Source organism: Varroa jacobsoni, unplaced genomic scaffold (genome assembly GCF_002532875.2).
Source record: "Varroa jacobsoni isolate VJ856 unplaced genomic scaffold, vjacob_1.0 scaffold_996, whole genome shotgun sequence".
NCBI lineage: Eukaryota > Metazoa > Arthropoda > Arachnida > Mesostigmata > Varroidae > Varroa > Varroa jacobsoni.
The window spans coordinates 13,378-30,966 of record NW_019213898.1 but is presented as its reverse complement, the minus strand read 5'-3'; the positions used below and the strand labels follow the sequence as shown (position 1 = coordinate 30,966).

Below are 17,589 nucleotides of genomic sequence, written 5' to 3'. Positions count from 1 at the left end.
CGTGATGCTGGAGCGAAACTTTTAACTACTGTCTGACTCATTTCTAAGTGTAAGAGGAAGGCAATCTTAATAAGCCAAACATGAAACGTGGGGAACTATGACATGCAGAATTCCGAAAAGTGCCCTGAATCGCGGGAATCATTTTGCGAGAATTGCAAAGGAGCTTTTAGAGCTACAAAAAGAAATGTAGTGCACATTGGTAGAACTAAAATCAAAACGTACTACGGGTACTGATATAACTCTTATTTCTTCATAGGATTAATAATAGTACGAACATTTTAAAAGTCCTCTATGAATTTTCCTTAGTGCTCGAGTAAATTACAACACCCAGAAGACCTTACATTTTTACGTAATTTATTTCATCGCGTATATTTATTTAACATATTATTCAGTGTCTGCCAGTAACCTTCCTGTTTTATCGTGTAATTGACATTTGCCGTAGGTGGTCAAGCAAAGGCTCGGTGTTTACATTATACGAACGTACTCTTCGCTTTATCAGAAGGCGCTGCCCTGCGTCAGGGCAAGCATTCTTCGCAATACGTTGTTTTTCATAGCTGCTGCTGCTGCTGCTGCTATTGAAAAATCAAGCAAAGGAACCAAAGCCTTCATTTAGTGTTCTCTTAGCGACTAAGCGACCAAATCTTGATCCTGCGGCGTTTAACGAAGTTCCACAGTCCAATCAATATCGGTACCGATGATTGTAGAAGTAAACTCCTTACATGTTGTAACAACAGAAAGCGTTTCCTAGCGGATGATTTAGCGGGAAGTTTAGTCGATGATAAACATAACATAAAAACCAATCCATTTACTCGATAGATATTTATAGAGGAACAAGGGAATAGCTACAGCTGCTAAAGTTCAGAGCGACGCAATTCCTGATAGATATGGATAATATCGATAACAAATGTAGTTGAAGCGATGTTTGTCGAATACAGGTTTTGCTGTTCAATTTCGGTCGTTTGGCGCTCCAAGAAATTGTATAAAAACAATTCGAGGTGACTAAAAGACACCACTCACCTTAGAGCCATTCATGTTCATCTGCGTATGATAAATTTATTCCCATATATCACGAGCTTCGAATGGCACACGATAAGATTTTTATCTTCAGGCATCTTTACAAACCTTTCTGTTTTGTCCTTAAGCTCAATCCTAGTAGTGATTAGCATTTCTCTTGTCCTGCACCGTTGCCGTCTCATAACTACTGAATTTTTAACACATCCCTTTCTCATGTTATGCAATTATGACACAATACAGCGAGGAGCTCGTCCGAACCAGAACAAGTACCCACCTACACAGTGTTAGATTGGAGGAACTGAAGTATGAAACTAATGCGAATTGGCAATAAACAAATCCATAAACATAACTCAGCCTATGGCCTCGTAATATATACAAAACAACTGCTGCGATTGTTTCGCGCAGTTATTTAGCAACGTAATCAGCGGTTGTACGGGAAACTTTCTGGTAAGTTGAACTGCAAATTATGAACAAGCACAGTACAATTAGCATCAAGATATACTCCCGCTACAGGTTAAAAATCTAGTTAGTATAAATAGCTAAAAGTTTGCGAGACAAAAAAAATTCCGCAACATTGACTTGTTTTTGTTCTCGGAGAATAGATTGTCATCTCTGCAGAAGTGCGCCCCGGGCGCGCTGTTCCACTGATGCAACAGTGAGCCGTTTGTTATCCACTTTATATATACCGTTATATTTAGTTGCATGCGACGTACTAGGCTACAGGTTTTCGCAGTACATTCACACATCGATACTTTTTCTGATGCTCTGTTATATTTACGAACATCTATAACCGGGTTATACGATTTCGTCAAGTTCTATAGTATCTGCCAAAGCGTCAGAGCGCGGTTATGTATTTTCTTTTACCTTTCATTTTGTATTACACCCATATTTTTCTCTGCATAGGTGTGCGACAAACAACTAACCTCCGAACAATCAAACTAATCTAAACAACTGAGCTCTGCATTTATGTATGCATGTTTCGATTTGCTTTATAGCTTTACGCATACATTTGAACTAAAGATTTTCATTTCCATGTAGGAATATACATAAATCTATGTAGAAAACTACCGCGGGATTCGATTATAGCCTAACGTCCCCATATTACGAGAACCGAGATTTCTTTTCGGCATCAGAATCGCTACATGTAGGTAAGACTACAATTCAGTCGAGACTCAGTACTAGGCTTGCTAGAAATAGTACTTTAAGATCAACGAAAGCTGGCTGTACCGTATGAGCGGGCGCACTGGAAAATAATCGGGCAGATTCCAAAATCAGCAAATGTTACACTTTATAGTTTTGGGCAATGGTAAATTGTCATGAGCATTCGAAAATCAGAAGAAGAAAAAGAATCCTTTAGGCAATCCATAGGAAACCTAGAGCACAAAAAAAAGGCAAAATTTTACAATATCTAAGGCACCACCTTTCAAATTATGAAAAATTATTTGAAAAAACATCTACCTACAAATCGAACACCTATCTCTACGTAAAATCCACGGGCTACAGGCTTGTTTGAATTATAATGTTTCAAATCTTATAATTCATTATAATTATAATTATAATTCAAACAAGCCTGACCTGTGATCTAGTACGAATGAGCATCTTCGTTTCTAATGAATGTAAACCGGGGCGAAGTTTTCTACACGATCTACTTTTAAGGACGACTACCTTTCAGAAACTGACCCGACTATACGCGCTCGGTTGACTTCAAGGTTTAGATCCAAAAAACGCCTGGTTAAAATATTTTCAGTATATAGATTTTGATGAGAACAGGCACTTGGCGTGATGTATAACGGCTTCTTACTAGGTATGTTTAATTATTGCATGGTAAGATATCAAATCAGGTTGCAGAGGTCACTGGGCCCCCTCCTGCCTCCTAGCTACTACCGTACGGTAGTGACGCAGGAGTAAATTATGCTTGCTACTATAATTTTGGATCTTCACCTAAGCTAACTCGTTTTTTTAAACAAAACACTTCACGAATGACAATTCAGACCCTTCCATTAGAAAATATCTGGCTTGAGCTCGCGTAGTGTCATTCAGGGCATGCGAAAATCAACTTAGGCAGCGTCCAGAAGATGTAGCGTAAACGCACGTCTGAGGTCCGGCCATGGCACTAAATTATGAACCGCAGGAATGAAAACGTAATACTAACCGTAACAATTCGTATGATGAAGGTTTTTTGTATTGGTTTGTTGGTCGGGCGTTCTCAAGTAGATCATTAGTGATTCGCTTTTTCTCGCTGACGCTTATTTTGGAACCAGATGTACACCTGCAATGAATTACCCAGATCAAATCAAAGATTACATATATTTCACGGAAGAACGGTAGTTAGTTTATTCAAGCGAACACGCACGGAGGGACACTCTTTTAAACGAAAGAAGCCGGAATCTCCATCTGTAGCCACATACTGTTGGTATTCCAGCCAGTTTCATAGCAAACTGGCCATACGCACATAAAGCAAACCACACAAATGAGCCGTTTTACACTTTAGCCACACCAGTATCAATAAACAATTATGAATCCAGGATTAACATTACTTAATAATAACAACACTCTTCTGATACCCAACGTTTAAAATGTGGCACATCTCAACGGGAGGCCAACAATAACGTTCCTCGTTTTTCAAATATGTAGATAACGTAATACTTCTTTAAAGTAATGTCAGCTTCAAAATGAATAAGAAAATCCAGACGTCTCTATCTATATCTATCTATCCATCTGTATATATATATATATAAGGGGAAAAGGAAGAAGCTAGTACGAGGAAGAGATAAATGTATATAGATGCATTTTTAAAAGGAAAAAAAATTAAACAATTAGAAAAAATAAATAGATCGCAACATGTAGACGAACGTCATGGTATCAAATAGGATATTTACTATGTGTATCTCCAATGTCGTGCAGTTGTTGACCATTTTACTGGCGATCAACCTTTTGCGGTGAATCTTGAAAAGTGGCTGAAAATGAAAAACGCTTCGTCTGTCTGCCGAGCTATCTTTTAGCGACTTACCTGCTTGCCTGTTTTCTCTTTAAGCTCTTTAGCAATGTTAATGCACATCTCCCGGGTGGCATATCTATCCATTCTGGAAGAAAACGAGCAAATACGTTAAAGATAAGTAATAGCAAGTAAAAGATATAAGGAAACTATGACCAGGTACATCTACCTTCAACTTTAAAATGATACCATGTTTGCCTCAAAAACACATTGTCGAACCTGCGCTTCGTCCATTAGGCTGATTTAGTACCGCTGTAACCTGCGCACTAACAGCACATATTTCTATAGCTGGAACTTAATGCAGCGGTACATAGATGATGGATTAATTCCTTTTTACTTAACTATAGGCGATTAGTTTATTCAATGTACCCTAATAGCATGAAGTGTACTATATACGTATTCCTACGCCAGTACAAACAGGTAACTTAGGTGTGGTAAAAAGACAAGTGGGAGTTTCGCAGCGTGGTTTTATAATAGATTGCGAATTTCCGGCATTGTATACTCTTGAGATTCACTGGTTCGAGGTGCGTTACCCATCAGCATGCACGTTTATGAAAAAATATCCAAAACCCTTACCTAAAGTATGATTCGAGGATGGCCTTTTCTTCGGGCGAAAAAAATGTCTTCTCTCCGCTCCATCGCGGTGTCGGAGGGATTTGGGACTGTAAAATTAGTATATGAATATAATAGACAATGATTAAGTTGCGTTACCTGTGATTTATGTGAGTAGACTGAGAACGCATGAGCAAAAAAGACGATATATTTGGGTTTAGATATTTATTTGTGTACATATTTATACAATTGAATGTGACCCTGACCTGAGCCGAAACCCTAATTTTTCAATGTCAGTTGGCCTTCCTAATACCAAATTTTGTTGTACTGTCCAACACCAATGCACCCGATAAAAGGTTTCTCGACTGTAGTGCGGTAACACTTACCTGAGGATTGCAGAGTGAAGAAAAACCACTGAAGAAATCTAGACTCGCGACCGCACTCTTCAACATCTGAAGATCTACAAATAATAGTCGCACAATGTAATATAGAATAGACACCCACACATTAATCGTATAACGTATCATCGACGTAGCCGTCTACGTGGAAAGAATGTTTTAATAAGTTGAATCGGCGGGATATTTGTCAGCCGTTTGCTGTTTACTAGACAATTACTTGAAGGGGTTATACGGTACCATTCCCGATCTTGGTATTATAATAGTTATTATTGCAATTGTTGCATTTTTCGGAGATTGTCTCCTTTATAATTCACTGAGCAAAATTTTAGCTAAAATTAAGAAATCATTGTAAGTGATCATTCTGTTGCGTAGTTATATTATAATGCCATATTTGATAGCCCGTATGACTAAAAGGAAAACTTCAACTTAGGCCATTGTCAAGCCGAATTTATTAGCTTTAGATGTTTTCATGAGAAATCTATGAAGTTGCTTCTACAGGTAATTCCTTGGCGTCTCGATGAAAAGTCGTTTGTTTTTGAAAAAGGCGCTAATCGATCTGGAAAAAAATAAGACAATATATTATATGGCCTCGCATGTATATATCAAAAATTGTATTGAAGCGACTGATTATCTTTTCTTCTGTTATTTTGGCAAAGAAAAAAACTGCTGCCGACGCTAAAAAATGGCAAACTTATTCCGAAAGGCATTAGGCGCTGTAAAGAAAAATATATTTTGGGCTATACCTAACAAAGGATATAAAATTAGCCTTTCAACTCAAATAAACTATACTAAATATAGTGAATATCCATGAGCAGTTTTTTTGTTTACGCCCAGCGACAAATTGTTTTCTGACCATCCGCTGCCGAATTAATTCGCTATGATACGTTCAAAATTCTCTTAATGCACTTGCCACCCATCGCTTAGAATTCCTTATTCTCTAGCACCTTTCGCGCTCCATAAAAAATGTACCCTCATGTTGACATAAATGGAAAGATAAGAAATAACACACAAAACAAGCAGAGAAAAGTGCATGGCCTACGTATCGCGTTCACCATGCGCTAAATTATATCAGACTTAATAATCGATACGGTATAATGCGATTTTGTATTACTATTATTTTCGTGCATTAAACGCATTTACGGCATCATGGTCGGTACCAGTTGGCTTTTGTCACCCCTGATAGATAATTCATACAAATATATATTTTTATATATCGTTATTTGCATAATAATCAAAGTAGGTATCCGCGAACTACTATTTTTCAACGCAACGAATAGTTGACAACAGTAATTTTCCTAATACCTGGCTGAATCTTTCTAAAAGGAACTACCGAACGATGTGGAAATAAGTAGACTTCCTTCATATATCATGCGCATCTTGAAAAGAGCCAGTAGATCTCGTTCAGCTCTTGCGCAACCAAAGTAGTAAGTGGTTCGAAAAACCACGTATGGCCCACAGTAAAAAAAAATAAGGGCACAATACAACCAAATAAAAAGGTTCAACGCGTACATAGTGATTTCGTAATTATCGGCTGTAACGACAGAAAATACAACTGTCATACTTACACACTTATTACTTCTCTAGAAGGGTACACGCGAACCGTGCTAAGCGAGCCATTCCATATCTTACTATGCAAATTACGTACACACGGCGCCTATACACAGATATAACAGGTTGTTTACCTTCGATAAGTTTTTTGAGTTCCTGCTTTTGCTTACCTACACAGATGGATTGCAGATATTGCAAAATCTATATAGACTGCCTTAGTTCTAGATAAGTTGTGCTCTTTTTTCGTTAATTGACTTAAAATTTGAATAACTTCAATGCGCAGGCAGAAATCAACGTGATTACTTACGCAGCGCTGGTAAAAACGATATATACTGAAGTATATATAACAGGGCTTCAGTCCACCCAACTATCCAAGGAATTTCTATTTATTCTGTAAGGGCTGAATTATGTCGGTACTAGCATCAATATACCCTTGTACGCTTCTCAAAACAATTATGAATCTAATACTTTTTTAGGAAGACAACTTAATAGCATTTCCATAGGTCAAAGATAGGCGGTGAATTAACACTAAAATTTTTACTATTTAGACATATCAGCATCGAATTTCATGAGGTTTTATGGGACCTTAAACTGCTATATAGTAGTTAACGTTCGACCTGATAGCAAATGGCCCTCACAATAGCATTGCTGCAGTCCTCTTAACAAAATCGCTGTTCAATATAAAACATGAAATCTTGTAATAAGTTTTCCTTTTGCAAGGTACGTTAAAACGTCTTTTTCAAACTAAGATCGAACGGAGTTTGCAATTACGCGTGTTAACTCGAGCTAAAAAAAACCCAGTCTACACAACGTTATACTGCCGGTCGACACATGGATTCATTTAATGATTAACCTAGTCTTGCTATAAAACCTTATGGAATATAGTAAAGTAAGCCTAATGCCGGTTAAATATGTGTTCCGTTATCTGCACCTCTTGAGTTCCCGTTTTTGTCACCTGGTGGCGCCATTGACAGACGCCCAACCACCAGCAATCACAACAACAATGATAATAACACATACCAATCAACAAATAATAATGATGTTATTCTTGTAGTTATTATCATTATTAGTAGCAGTATTGTTGTTACAACTGGCGCTTTAGTGAGCCTGCCGTGGCCAGCGGTGCTGTTATTCTAGAAGGCAGCGTTCCTATATTGCCCTAATGATATTGCCTCGAGGTGAGTCTGTAAAGTTATTCTTTTGCTTGGACTAACAGGGGTCAGATGACGACAGATGGCCGTGGATGGTCAAGGGACCGAGAAAAGAGGCTGCAAGCTTGTCCGTGCAGTCGTCTGGGTCAAGTGTGAATGTATGCGGACAACACTGTATTGTGTCGTTGAGGCGTCGCCGTAACATATCTGCTGTCGAGCTCAACGCCTTTTCGAGAACGAGACAAAAGCGAACGGGCTGTATAGCTCGAAGAATGATCCGATCATCTTTCTTACAGCAGGGTATGATAACAATGTTAATGATAATACTAATAATACTCTACCCGGCAAAGAAGAGTCAAGAATGTTGATTTTATCTCTGTATATGGCCGACACTATATGATAATTTTATATCGCAGTAATAATGTACCTGCAAACGATACTACTGTGTTCGGCACGGGCTAGTAATAACTAATCACGAAGAATATTTTTGCTAAGCAATTTTTGACCCCGATTCAAGTAAACAAACGGGCTGATTAAGGGAGAATCATATTTTGTTATTGTTAGAAAACGAAAAAATATTTTTATCTTGTCAAGAGCAATAATTGCAATCTACAGTAACACGTTTTCTAGCGCCTATCTACCTGTGGCCCCGCTCTTGCTGTAGACTCGATTTCTTCGAACCTAAAGCTAATAAAAAGAATATCTGAAGATTTATTTTAGTGCTGAATACTTCCAACACAAGTCGCCGCCTCATGCTTTTTGCATTTATTTTTAAAACAATCGTTGCATGTACTCAGGTCAAATTTTTATGGCTTTGAAAGATTTTTCACACCAATAAATTACCTAAATCATCGTTTACTTGATAATATTTACTTATGCCTGGCGCTAATATTTCGAAGAAGGAATTATCTCCTTATCTTGTCCTCAGTTTAACTACGGGTTTTTTATATGACAGAAACGAGTGTTTCAGCAGCATCCTCCCTATATTTTGTAGGACCTACACTGCATGTGCACTAGGCAAAAAGTGACAGGGCGCAGAAAATTCGTAAAATTGCAAATCCTTCTTTTTTTGCACAGAAGCACGAAAAGGACGTGAAATTAAGTGGTTAATCAATTTTAGGACTCATTATAGTTAAGAACAAATACGTTTATTTTTCTTCCATCTCTACTTTAAGCCACTCTTTCTGCGCACAGTAAACTGGGATTTTAAAAACAATGCCAAGGACTCACGAGATGAAATTAGCCCAATTAGCGTTCTCACAATAATCGTAGTCAAACAAATCGCTTGTTCTTATTTACAGGACCAATGCGGCTGAAAGGGGAAACGTGTGGTAGGACAACTCTGATGGTCCCGTAATGGTGCAATGGTAACGTACCTGCTTAATGAACTTAAAAACACGGATGAAATGATGGCCTATTTTTAAATGACTACTCCACTATTGCTTTATGGTAGCCTATTAATGATGTCATAGGGGAATAATTTTGACCATATCTGAAATGTAACCCCTAAGAATTATGAGCATGTTTGACATAGTAAACATATAGCCTTCTCAATCCGAAAATTAGCTAGCATAAATAACTTATACCATAACGCAATAATTATTTTCAACTAAAGCATTAGAAGGCCTAAAGAATTAGACCCCAAAATCTATCTAATGAAACCAGTTGATTAATCGTCATATGGCGAACTGACGATGACAATAATAACACACTGATAGTGCTTAAGCAGTAATCGTTCTATGCTTTAATATAGCTATGTAGACATTATTGCATTTAATATTAAATGATCCCTTAATAGACTGCAGGAGAGCTATTGAACGACATGGGGTGGTATTGCTCAGAAATTTGAAAGCTTCTAGATAATAACACATTTATGTATTGTTTAGACATAAGTAGTCGTATTTGCTCAATGATAAAGGGTCCAGGCAAAGAGAAACCCTCAGGATCACATAATATTGAAAGCTACCTCAATGTCAACCTAAAATTATATTTATTTTGGAAAAAACGGTTAAAACGGACCTTGGTTTAACATGAAATCTCTTTTTTACTGCCTCTTTTAACCTTCATCGAATCTTGTTGTTAATAACCTTATGAATTCTTCAGCATTTCTCGATATGAGTTATATCAGTGCGAGCTATAGCAGCCGTCGACACTGGCTGGCAGACGCGAGGTACTCTCTTCTGTATTTGATTTTTTGTTTGGACGAGATATCATTCAGGTTAACACAACCTTTCCTTTAGCACTTCTATGTGTTTCTGCGTAAAACCCCAGTCCTTTTTCTCTAGAACGAGTTGTCGATATCATACGTAGGCCACATCTACAAAGGAACTTGTATTTCTTGTACTTGCGGACCATGCAGCGTACAGCAGAATGTTACAAAACGACGTACATTTTAAGTTGAGTTGCATTGCCAAACAAAATCATGACAAAAACGCACATGCCAAAACAGACATATAATAACTATTAGTTGAGCGAATGCTGAGGATGCTCGCAGACAGAAAATGCTGCCTGCCAGACTACGCAACTTATCGCAGTAATTAGAATTTTTATTATCGTTAATAATATTAATTAATCACATCATGGAATGCACATACAATTTAATAACCTATAGGAATATGATACACGTAGCCCCATCTTTTTGCCTCTCGTTCGTTCCCCGCTTTCCCTCATTTGTGACTGTGTGTGTGTGTGTCCATCGTATCCGCTTCATTTAGGTTATATCATTAGCATTGTGATGATTTAAGTTCAAAATAACAGAACCGTCTATATGACTTCTTCTTCACTCTCGGCCAAATCATAAAATCAAGGAATCTATTATGGTACATTGATGGAAAGTTAACAGAAATTCAAAATGTACACCATCTACATATACATTGGAGAGAATACACGGTTAAATAGGGACTATGAAGCTATTGTTAATACGACTGAATTCTAGATTCGCGATATGGATGCGAAACATGTGTTTTACCCTAGACAGCTGCTTTTGCCGGTGAGAGTAACCTGTCTATATATGCTTATCCTATACAGTTAACGTTAATTTTTTTCTCGATTTATACCATATGTACACTCTACTGCATTTAGACATAAATTGTTATTCCTCAGTGGATACATAATGTATGCGCAATGCTAAGTGACGATATCGCTCACATTAATATATATATACCTCAGTATTACTAGATATTGTTCCATAAATTAATTAGAGCTGCCTGTGCGGCCATTCTCGAGGATAAGGCGAATGCAAGCTACTCTCTAGATGGGCCAAGTTTGCATGAAAGTTCGGCAACAGGGCTGCTGGCAAGTTTGCTGCAAGGTTCATTGGTAAACTGGCAGCGGGCGATAGCCCTGACAAGGGGTTTGCTCCGGAGAAGCCGCTCGAGTTGGCCAAACTCTGCATCAGCGAGGCCGCTGTCGAGGCCTGCGACACGTTTAAATGAGCGCCGGACATTCCTCCGCCAACTTGAGCTCCTCCGGCACGCTGCTGTTGTGATGCTGGGGCGATTTGTTGCTGTTGCTGCGGTTGGTGCTGTTGCTGCGGTTGGTGCTGTTGCTGCTGGTGCTGCTGAAGCGGATGTGTTTGTTGCTGAGACGCTTGATGCTGTCCCTGCGACTGGCTGCCTTGATGCTGAGATTGCTGTTGCTGCTGTGTTTGTGTTTGGTTTTGGCTACTTTGGCCCTGTCCAGCTTGCGGGTGCGACTGATGGAGCGCCCTTGACTGTGAATGTTGCAGCTGTTGCGTCTGTGATTCTTGTTGTGATTGCTGCTGTTGCTGTGGTTGTTGTTGCTGCTGTTGCTGCAGCTGTTGTTGCTGTGAACTCGTTTGTTGTTTCGTGGTACTCTCGTCGTCTGATCGGGACGAGGACGTCGATTGTTGATGCGACGACGCAACAGCTGCTACTGCAGCTGCAGCTGCGGCAGCAGCTGCAGCCGTCGCTTGAGCTGTCAAAGCGCTGTGTGGTACGGGGGTTGGAGGGGGTGCAGGCGTTGAGGCTCCATTTTCTCTCCAGCGAAGCATTTGCTTCTCCTTAGCACGCCGATTCTGAAACCAGTTCTTGACCTGGAAATAGAATGAAAGAGACAGTCACATATTGCGCACCATAACCTTTACGTTACCAATACGTATGATTTTCCGAATATTACTATAATAACGCATATACAGAGTTCAGTCAAATGTATATTACCTCCTGAGGGTCTCAAAGCCTGCTTTCAAAAACACTTATATATACCAGAATACAGTATGACACAGTTTCTCATTGTTTACAAGTCTTGTGTATGCATAGAATTATATGTAGAGGTTCGCAAATATGTAGAAAAACATCAAGAAGTCAAGTAGTTCAAACATCAAAACAAGAAGTAGTGTACATCTATCTTGCGAAATTTCCTTTGTGTTAATAAAAGCTTTCTGTATTTTATTGTGATAGAATAAGCATAGACTATGAAATGTGGTCGAAGTAAGAGTTCGACCAAATTACAGAGCGCTCTCACACTTTACTACCTAGTTTACTACCTAGATAGTTCTTTTCGTCCGTAACAATGCCGTAGCAGCTTGTTGTCTTGAGCAACCAGATGCAAATTGCCAAAATATCTGCTGGTCGACATGTCTTAGAGAATTAAATGATCTAAAATAAGTTCGGCAAACTCTAACGAATGTTTCCCCTTTATAGCTTGCATCGAATATGCTTGTTAATGGTTAATGGCTAATGGTGATTATAATCTAACAGTTCAATAAAAATAAACTAAACTGAAGTCCGGAGGAAGCGACATTTTGATTATCGGATAAGCGTTTGATTTTATGAAACCACTACTTGAATTTTTCCGTAGAACTTAAGTAACGACCTCAAAAGTCCTACATTTTTTCAGTGTAAAAGCCATAACGCAGATAAAATATTTATAAATATATAATATTTAGATTTAATTATTTATCATCAAAATCTTTTTTTAACAAAATAATTAGATTCCTGGGCAACTATGTGGAAAATATTTCTGTCATCTCCTATAAGCAACTGCCTCACGAAGGAAAAACGGATTGCAATTACAGCTTTATGCCGTTACCATACGAGTGCAACGGCAATCAAGTGCCATCGGCTGTAATGGTCTTTTACGGATATCCGTACGGTTATTCGTTATAAAACTCACTTGAGTGGTACCATATTATCTATGTTTTTCCCAATGACAACGGTTGTTGTATAGAAAACTATGACATCATAATATAGCGTTAGCGAATTTTTTTTTAGCGAAAGGTGACGATAGAAACGAATGATCAGGTTTAATCAACAAAGAAGAGTAGAAACAACAAATTAGCCTAATAGGCAGATATAACTAATATACAAGTAAATGAATACGAAATCAATGGGTAACAGAAGCACTGGCAATGGGTGTGGCTAGCAATGGTCTCAGTACGGTGGTGACCATAAAAGCATCAAAGCTCGTTTCGGCTTGCGAGCACTCGAAACTTTAAGTTTGATAACTTACTTGAGAAAACAAATACATGACTATTAAACAATTCAGCGTCTGTTACTCGAGGATGAATTGACTGTGTATATACACATCTTAACGAATTTAGCAACGTTTATATTGGACCGGTCGAGGCAAACTAGGAACAAGTATCTTTACAATGTCTCACATAGCCTGTTATTAGTATAATACAAAATCGAAATTAAGTACCTGTTCCTCAGCGATGCCAATCCTAGAGGCGATCTCCTGACGCGCCTGATTGTCGATATATGGACTTCTTCTGTATACTTCTTCCATAAGAGCCCGCTGAGTATCGCTGAAAGTCGGCTTTTCACGCATTCGTAGAGCGGCAGCTACATATAGCGGTCATAACAATAGGGGTAACGTTCAGTAATTGAATATGATAGTAGTAAAGTGGAAATAATGCTCTAGTTCAGTTATTATTAGGGCCAAGATCACGACATGATACATTTTCAAGGCTGTTTCTCGTAAAGTGATATTCACATTTTTTAAGTTTAAGCATTAACAAGAATCACGTATATGTCGTTTGACTAATTGGCATCGATGATTTTTATTTTCTCAAGCAACAAAGAAAAAGTTTATAAAACGACATGAAAGTTAGAAGCTAAAAGTGCGTACAAAAATGCGTTTGTGCAGGGATACCGATAGTACTTAAATAAGTTATATTTATTGGAAGGACGAATTTGTCGGTGCGAAAAGTTATATCATTTTACAGGCGTTCTATAGAGGGGTTACAGGCGATAGAACAGGTTAGGAATATTAAATAAAAGAATACAACGGCACCAAAGACCAAAAACAAGCTGTTTTTATTGATTAATTGCTCAATATATCATACAGGAGGGATGTCTTCCGATAGCGCATAATTAATACATAATACATATGGCGTATACATCTATACATATGATTTATTTCAACCAGAAATTTTTTTTTAAATCAAGACATGGCTGATGTATTGTCGATATAAAGCAATATTTATATTTAGATACTTAACAGCTTTGTATCAATATCTTATTAAATATATGGGTTTCAATTACATATGATACTATGGGTTTTTGGTATTTGGGATCACACTTTTCTTAGCGGCATGTTAGTACAGGACACAAATGCCAGTTTTTATTTATTACTTTAATGATGCTTACGGAATAAGAAAAGAGAGACGCCTTAAGTTTAGAGACACCTTGTAGTTTTAGCGTATTGTCCAGTTACTCAACACAAAGCTCATCATCGTAACCTTGGTTCATTCTTATTTTCATTGTACAATACACATCATTTTATATACATTCCTTGAATCTTTGAATACATGCTCTGTAAAAACACCGACGTTTCCTCGGCCACACAAATAGCGTTTCGTTAAAACGTCATTCTAATAATTTTTGAGGTTAACAAAAGTCAGTCGTATGTAGTTCCAAAAACACATCAATTTTATTTGAAAAGCCTCGTTTGAAGTAAGTATCCTCTGTAAATATTGTAACGTACGCTAATATTTAGAAAATGTGTATATTAAATTACGCAAACGCATTCGATCATCGGAACAAATGATTTCTATAATCCACTTAATAGCGAAGGATTCTGCGTGTATTACGACATTGGAAAGACTCAGACTGATCATCTCTCTCAGCCAAGTGGGCGATCAGCTGTTTCACTCGCTCCAGGACGACGACAGAGAAGGGCACAGCTGATCACCAAGCTACATGGTACTTTAAGCGAATTTTTTTCCAATCGGCCATCACTCGTGCAGGTTCTATTCATTTTACATTTTATTCTTTTTTAGGTCGGAAAATTTTAGACCGCACAAACAATGTCAGAAAAATTTCAATGTAGTTATTTGACTGCCTGAAACAATCGATCTACGACCTTAAATAACGGTAGCTTTGCGATATTTTATTTTTACTAGGTTCCACATGTTAGCTAACCGTGTAAAATACGTACCTCAGTACAAGCGTTTGATTCGCACTATTACTAATAACCTGACACTGTCACCTAATTCAGATTATCGAGCAGCACTACGTTTAACGTCATGGTAATTCAGCCAAGACGTTTAATTTGCCAGTGCATAAATCGATAGTGATGTTCGTTTTTCTGATTAGATTGGTGATCGTGCGACTTACGTTCCGTCGATGTTTGCTTATTTGCATTCATATAAATGCACCAGCCACTGCGTCTTCCTCCCTGATTATCGCCTTTCGTTCTTCAAGTTTTAAAAATTTAACAAACTCATTGGTCAAACATATAACAATTTCCGCTTAGAGCTTAAACACCACACTTGTTCACCTGACCTACTGATGATGGTTGTGAGTGCAGAATTCACGTACGCCCGCTATGATATGAGGCGTTCGTGAACGCACAAAAGCAGTGGGAAATCAACAAGGAAAAGAGGTCGATGAATTGTCGATTGACAATTAATAATGTTTAAGCTACAGCACCTATAGTACCGAACATTCTTATACACCGGTTTCTCACAGCAGACGGCTCACATATATGGACCGTGTAGGACATAAGTTCCTTTATTGATAAATATCGGGATGAATTACAAGTGTGCACAAACTGCATCTCGTGCAATATCCTTCTGCAAGGTTTGCATTTCCCTTATTTCTGCACTTAGACTAGAAAATACATTACTAGTTACTCACACTACAGAAAAGATGAAAGCAACGATGGCGAGATAGTTTCTCACGAAATGAACAGAACATCCACGCACACGACACGAGCTTCTTTGGACTCTTCTATTCTTCACCTCACACTTCTCACTTTTTCTGATCGAGAACTTTTGCGATAATCCCAGCGTGCACATCTACTCGAAACACTGATAGGCACCTGCATGTGACTGATACTGTATTGACTTTTGTATTCGAGATAGAAAATGAACGCGATACAGAGATGGCACTCGACACGATTTCTGCCTGCTAATTACACACGAACATAACGATGCATTTGATGTCATCGCTGTCGTTTTCCTTGACAAACACATACGCACCGGCCACTTCAACGTACCAACGTACGCGTACAAAACGCGCGCACCAAAAAGACGCGCCCAAGCAACTATCTACATGGGTAGAAAAATTTGAGATAGTTGCGGACTCACAGAATGATCGGAGCGCTACGCGCGCTTCTGAACACACACTTCTTACTGTTGCTCTGCACAAGCAGAACACAATACACACATGGGCTGAACACTGTTGTCTGGCTAAAAAAAAACTACTTATTTGAGTGAAAAAATTCTGATTACCGTAGGGGGAAAAAAATTCGATTAGGGTACGAGCGCCTTTGGTCAAAGGCCTGCTCTCTTGCTGCTACTGCTATTATACAGCCGTTGGTGGCAGCCAAGCCATAGCGACAGTGGCGTCCATCTTACAATCAATGATTGATTGGGTTTCCATCTCCATCCAGGGGGCGCTGCGAGCGCGTCCGAAGGCCCCGCCGAGCACCACACCAGGCGAACAAGAGCAGAACAGTCGCAGCATCAATACGAAGCTCTCCTCCTGTCGAACCCGCTCCGACCGCCTAATACTGCGGTAGCAGCGCTCTATGGAGAAGAATAACTATACTACTCGTCTGTGTGGTGGTACGCTAACATCCAACGACCAAGACAGGACAACTCGACCGTTCTTCGGACATATAGGACGTCGCCAGCCCGCAACAGCCGTAGTACATCCAGTGGGTTGACGTTCTTGTTTCGTTGATGTACATACACCTGAAAGAACAAGCGAAGTTAGCACACAGCCATCTGATTCGCTTCTGAGCGTTGGAGTGCTGCTACCCGCAGTCGCTGTGGTAATAAAGGCCGGTCGTTCAGAGCAAATAGTTATTGCCAACCATTTCGCCCTAGGGAAGACCGGTGCTCACCTTAAGCACCCTAGGGACAATCTAGGGATATGCTAGAGACATCTATTCGCACCATCTGACATCTTTACCGTACAGTGTGCTATGTGAGAGATATTCACGACACCACACACATACAGAAATAGAACAGCACTCAGAGCAGGCATTTTGTGCCATATTTTACTGTATGCCCATGAAGCGTGAACATGTAATCCGGCAGGCACTATCGAACAAATGCGATATGTCACTATCAGTGCACGATGCGCGTACTCACAGATGCCACTGATCAGATGTGTCGCACACGTTCTGTGCACGGTTCGCGATGTTGCGCGCAAACCGTTCCCTACTCCGCTCTGTGTATCATGCGTGTGCTTCTAGGGAGTCTAGCTGTTAGACGTTACCAATATCCCTAGCTTTGTCCCTAGGGCGACTCCGCGATGATAACCCCGCCAAAGGGTCGGTTTGAATTGTGGCAACTGCTTTGACTCGACTGCTTACTACTAGCGCCATACGACCATGACGACCACTATTTGCCTGGTCGCTTACGTTACGGCATCAACGGAGTAGTCGATGGCAGTGAACAGGCAAGCGCTCTGAGCGCCGACAGCTCGTTCGGATAGAGTCGAGCAAGAGTAGAGGC

General features: G+C 39.3%; 2 protein-coding genes across 3 annotated transcripts; both read right to left on the bottom strand.

The window, feature by feature from the left end:
- Window positions 1-337: 337 nt before the first annotated feature.
- Window positions 338-16,438, bottom strand: LOC111265647 (uncharacterized). The gene is made up of 6 exons (XM_086970566.1): window positions 16,357-16,438; window positions 4,948-5,021; window positions 4,586-4,671; window positions 4,025-4,097; window positions 3,167-3,283; window positions 338-2,257 (listed from the first exon to the last, which is right to left on the bottom strand). Exons 2-5 carry the CDS (start codon window positions 5,011-5,013, stop codon window positions 3,233-3,235), a joined length of 276 nt encoding a protein of 91 aa, XP_086826692.1. The 5' UTR covers window positions 5,014-5,021; window positions 16,357-16,438; the 3' UTR covers window positions 338-2,257; window positions 3,167-3,232.
- On the bottom strand, window positions 9,374-16,363 carry LOC147752779 (uncharacterized). 2 transcript variants are annotated; one of them, XM_086970565.1, is made up of 3 exons: window positions 15,239-16,363; window positions 13,320-13,462; window positions 9,374-11,712 (listed from the first exon to the last, which is right to left on the bottom strand). In XM_086970565.1, the coding sequence occupies exons 1-3, from the start codon at window positions 15,267-15,269 to the stop codon at window positions 10,855-10,857; spliced, it is 1,032 nt and encodes a 343-aa protein (XP_086826691.1). In that variant the 5' UTR covers window positions 15,270-16,363; the 3' UTR covers window positions 9,374-10,854. The 2 variants fall into 2 exon arrangements, with proteins under 2 accessions (XP_086826691.1, XP_022698237.1); XM_022842502.2 differs by having other exon boundaries at window positions 15,761-16,363.
- Window positions 16,439-17,589: the final 1,151 nt, after the last annotated feature.

What these genes read in the sequence shown, in the direction of transcription:
- LOC147752779 (XM_086970565.1), bottom strand. Translation starts at nt 15,269, where the DNA reads ATGAATGCAAATAAGCAAACATCGACGGAAC. An exon ending in TAAGCAAACATCGACGGAAC is followed by an intron (nt 13,463 to 15,238) that starts GTAAGTCGCACG and finishes CGCTATATGTAG; the next exon opens with CTGCCGCTCTACGAATGCGT. An exon ending in TTGGCATCGCTGAGGAACAG is followed by an intron (nt 11,713 to 13,319) that starts GTACTTAATTTC and finishes TTCTATTTCCAG; the next exon opens with GTCAAGAACTGGTTTCAGAA.
- LOC111265647 (XM_086970566.1), bottom strand. Translation starts at nt 5,013, where the DNA reads ATGTTGAAGAGTGCGGTCGCGAGTCTAGATTTCTTCAGTGGTTTTTCT. An exon ending in CTTCACTCTGCAATCCTCAG is followed by an intron (nt 4,672 to 4,947) that starts GTAAGTGTTACC and finishes CTAATTTTACAG; the next exon opens with TCCCAAATCCCTCCGACACC. An exon ending in ATCCTCGAATCATACTTTAG is followed by an intron (nt 4,098 to 4,585) that starts GTAAGGGTTTTG and finishes GTTTTCTTCCAG; the next exon opens with AATGGATAGATATGCCACCC.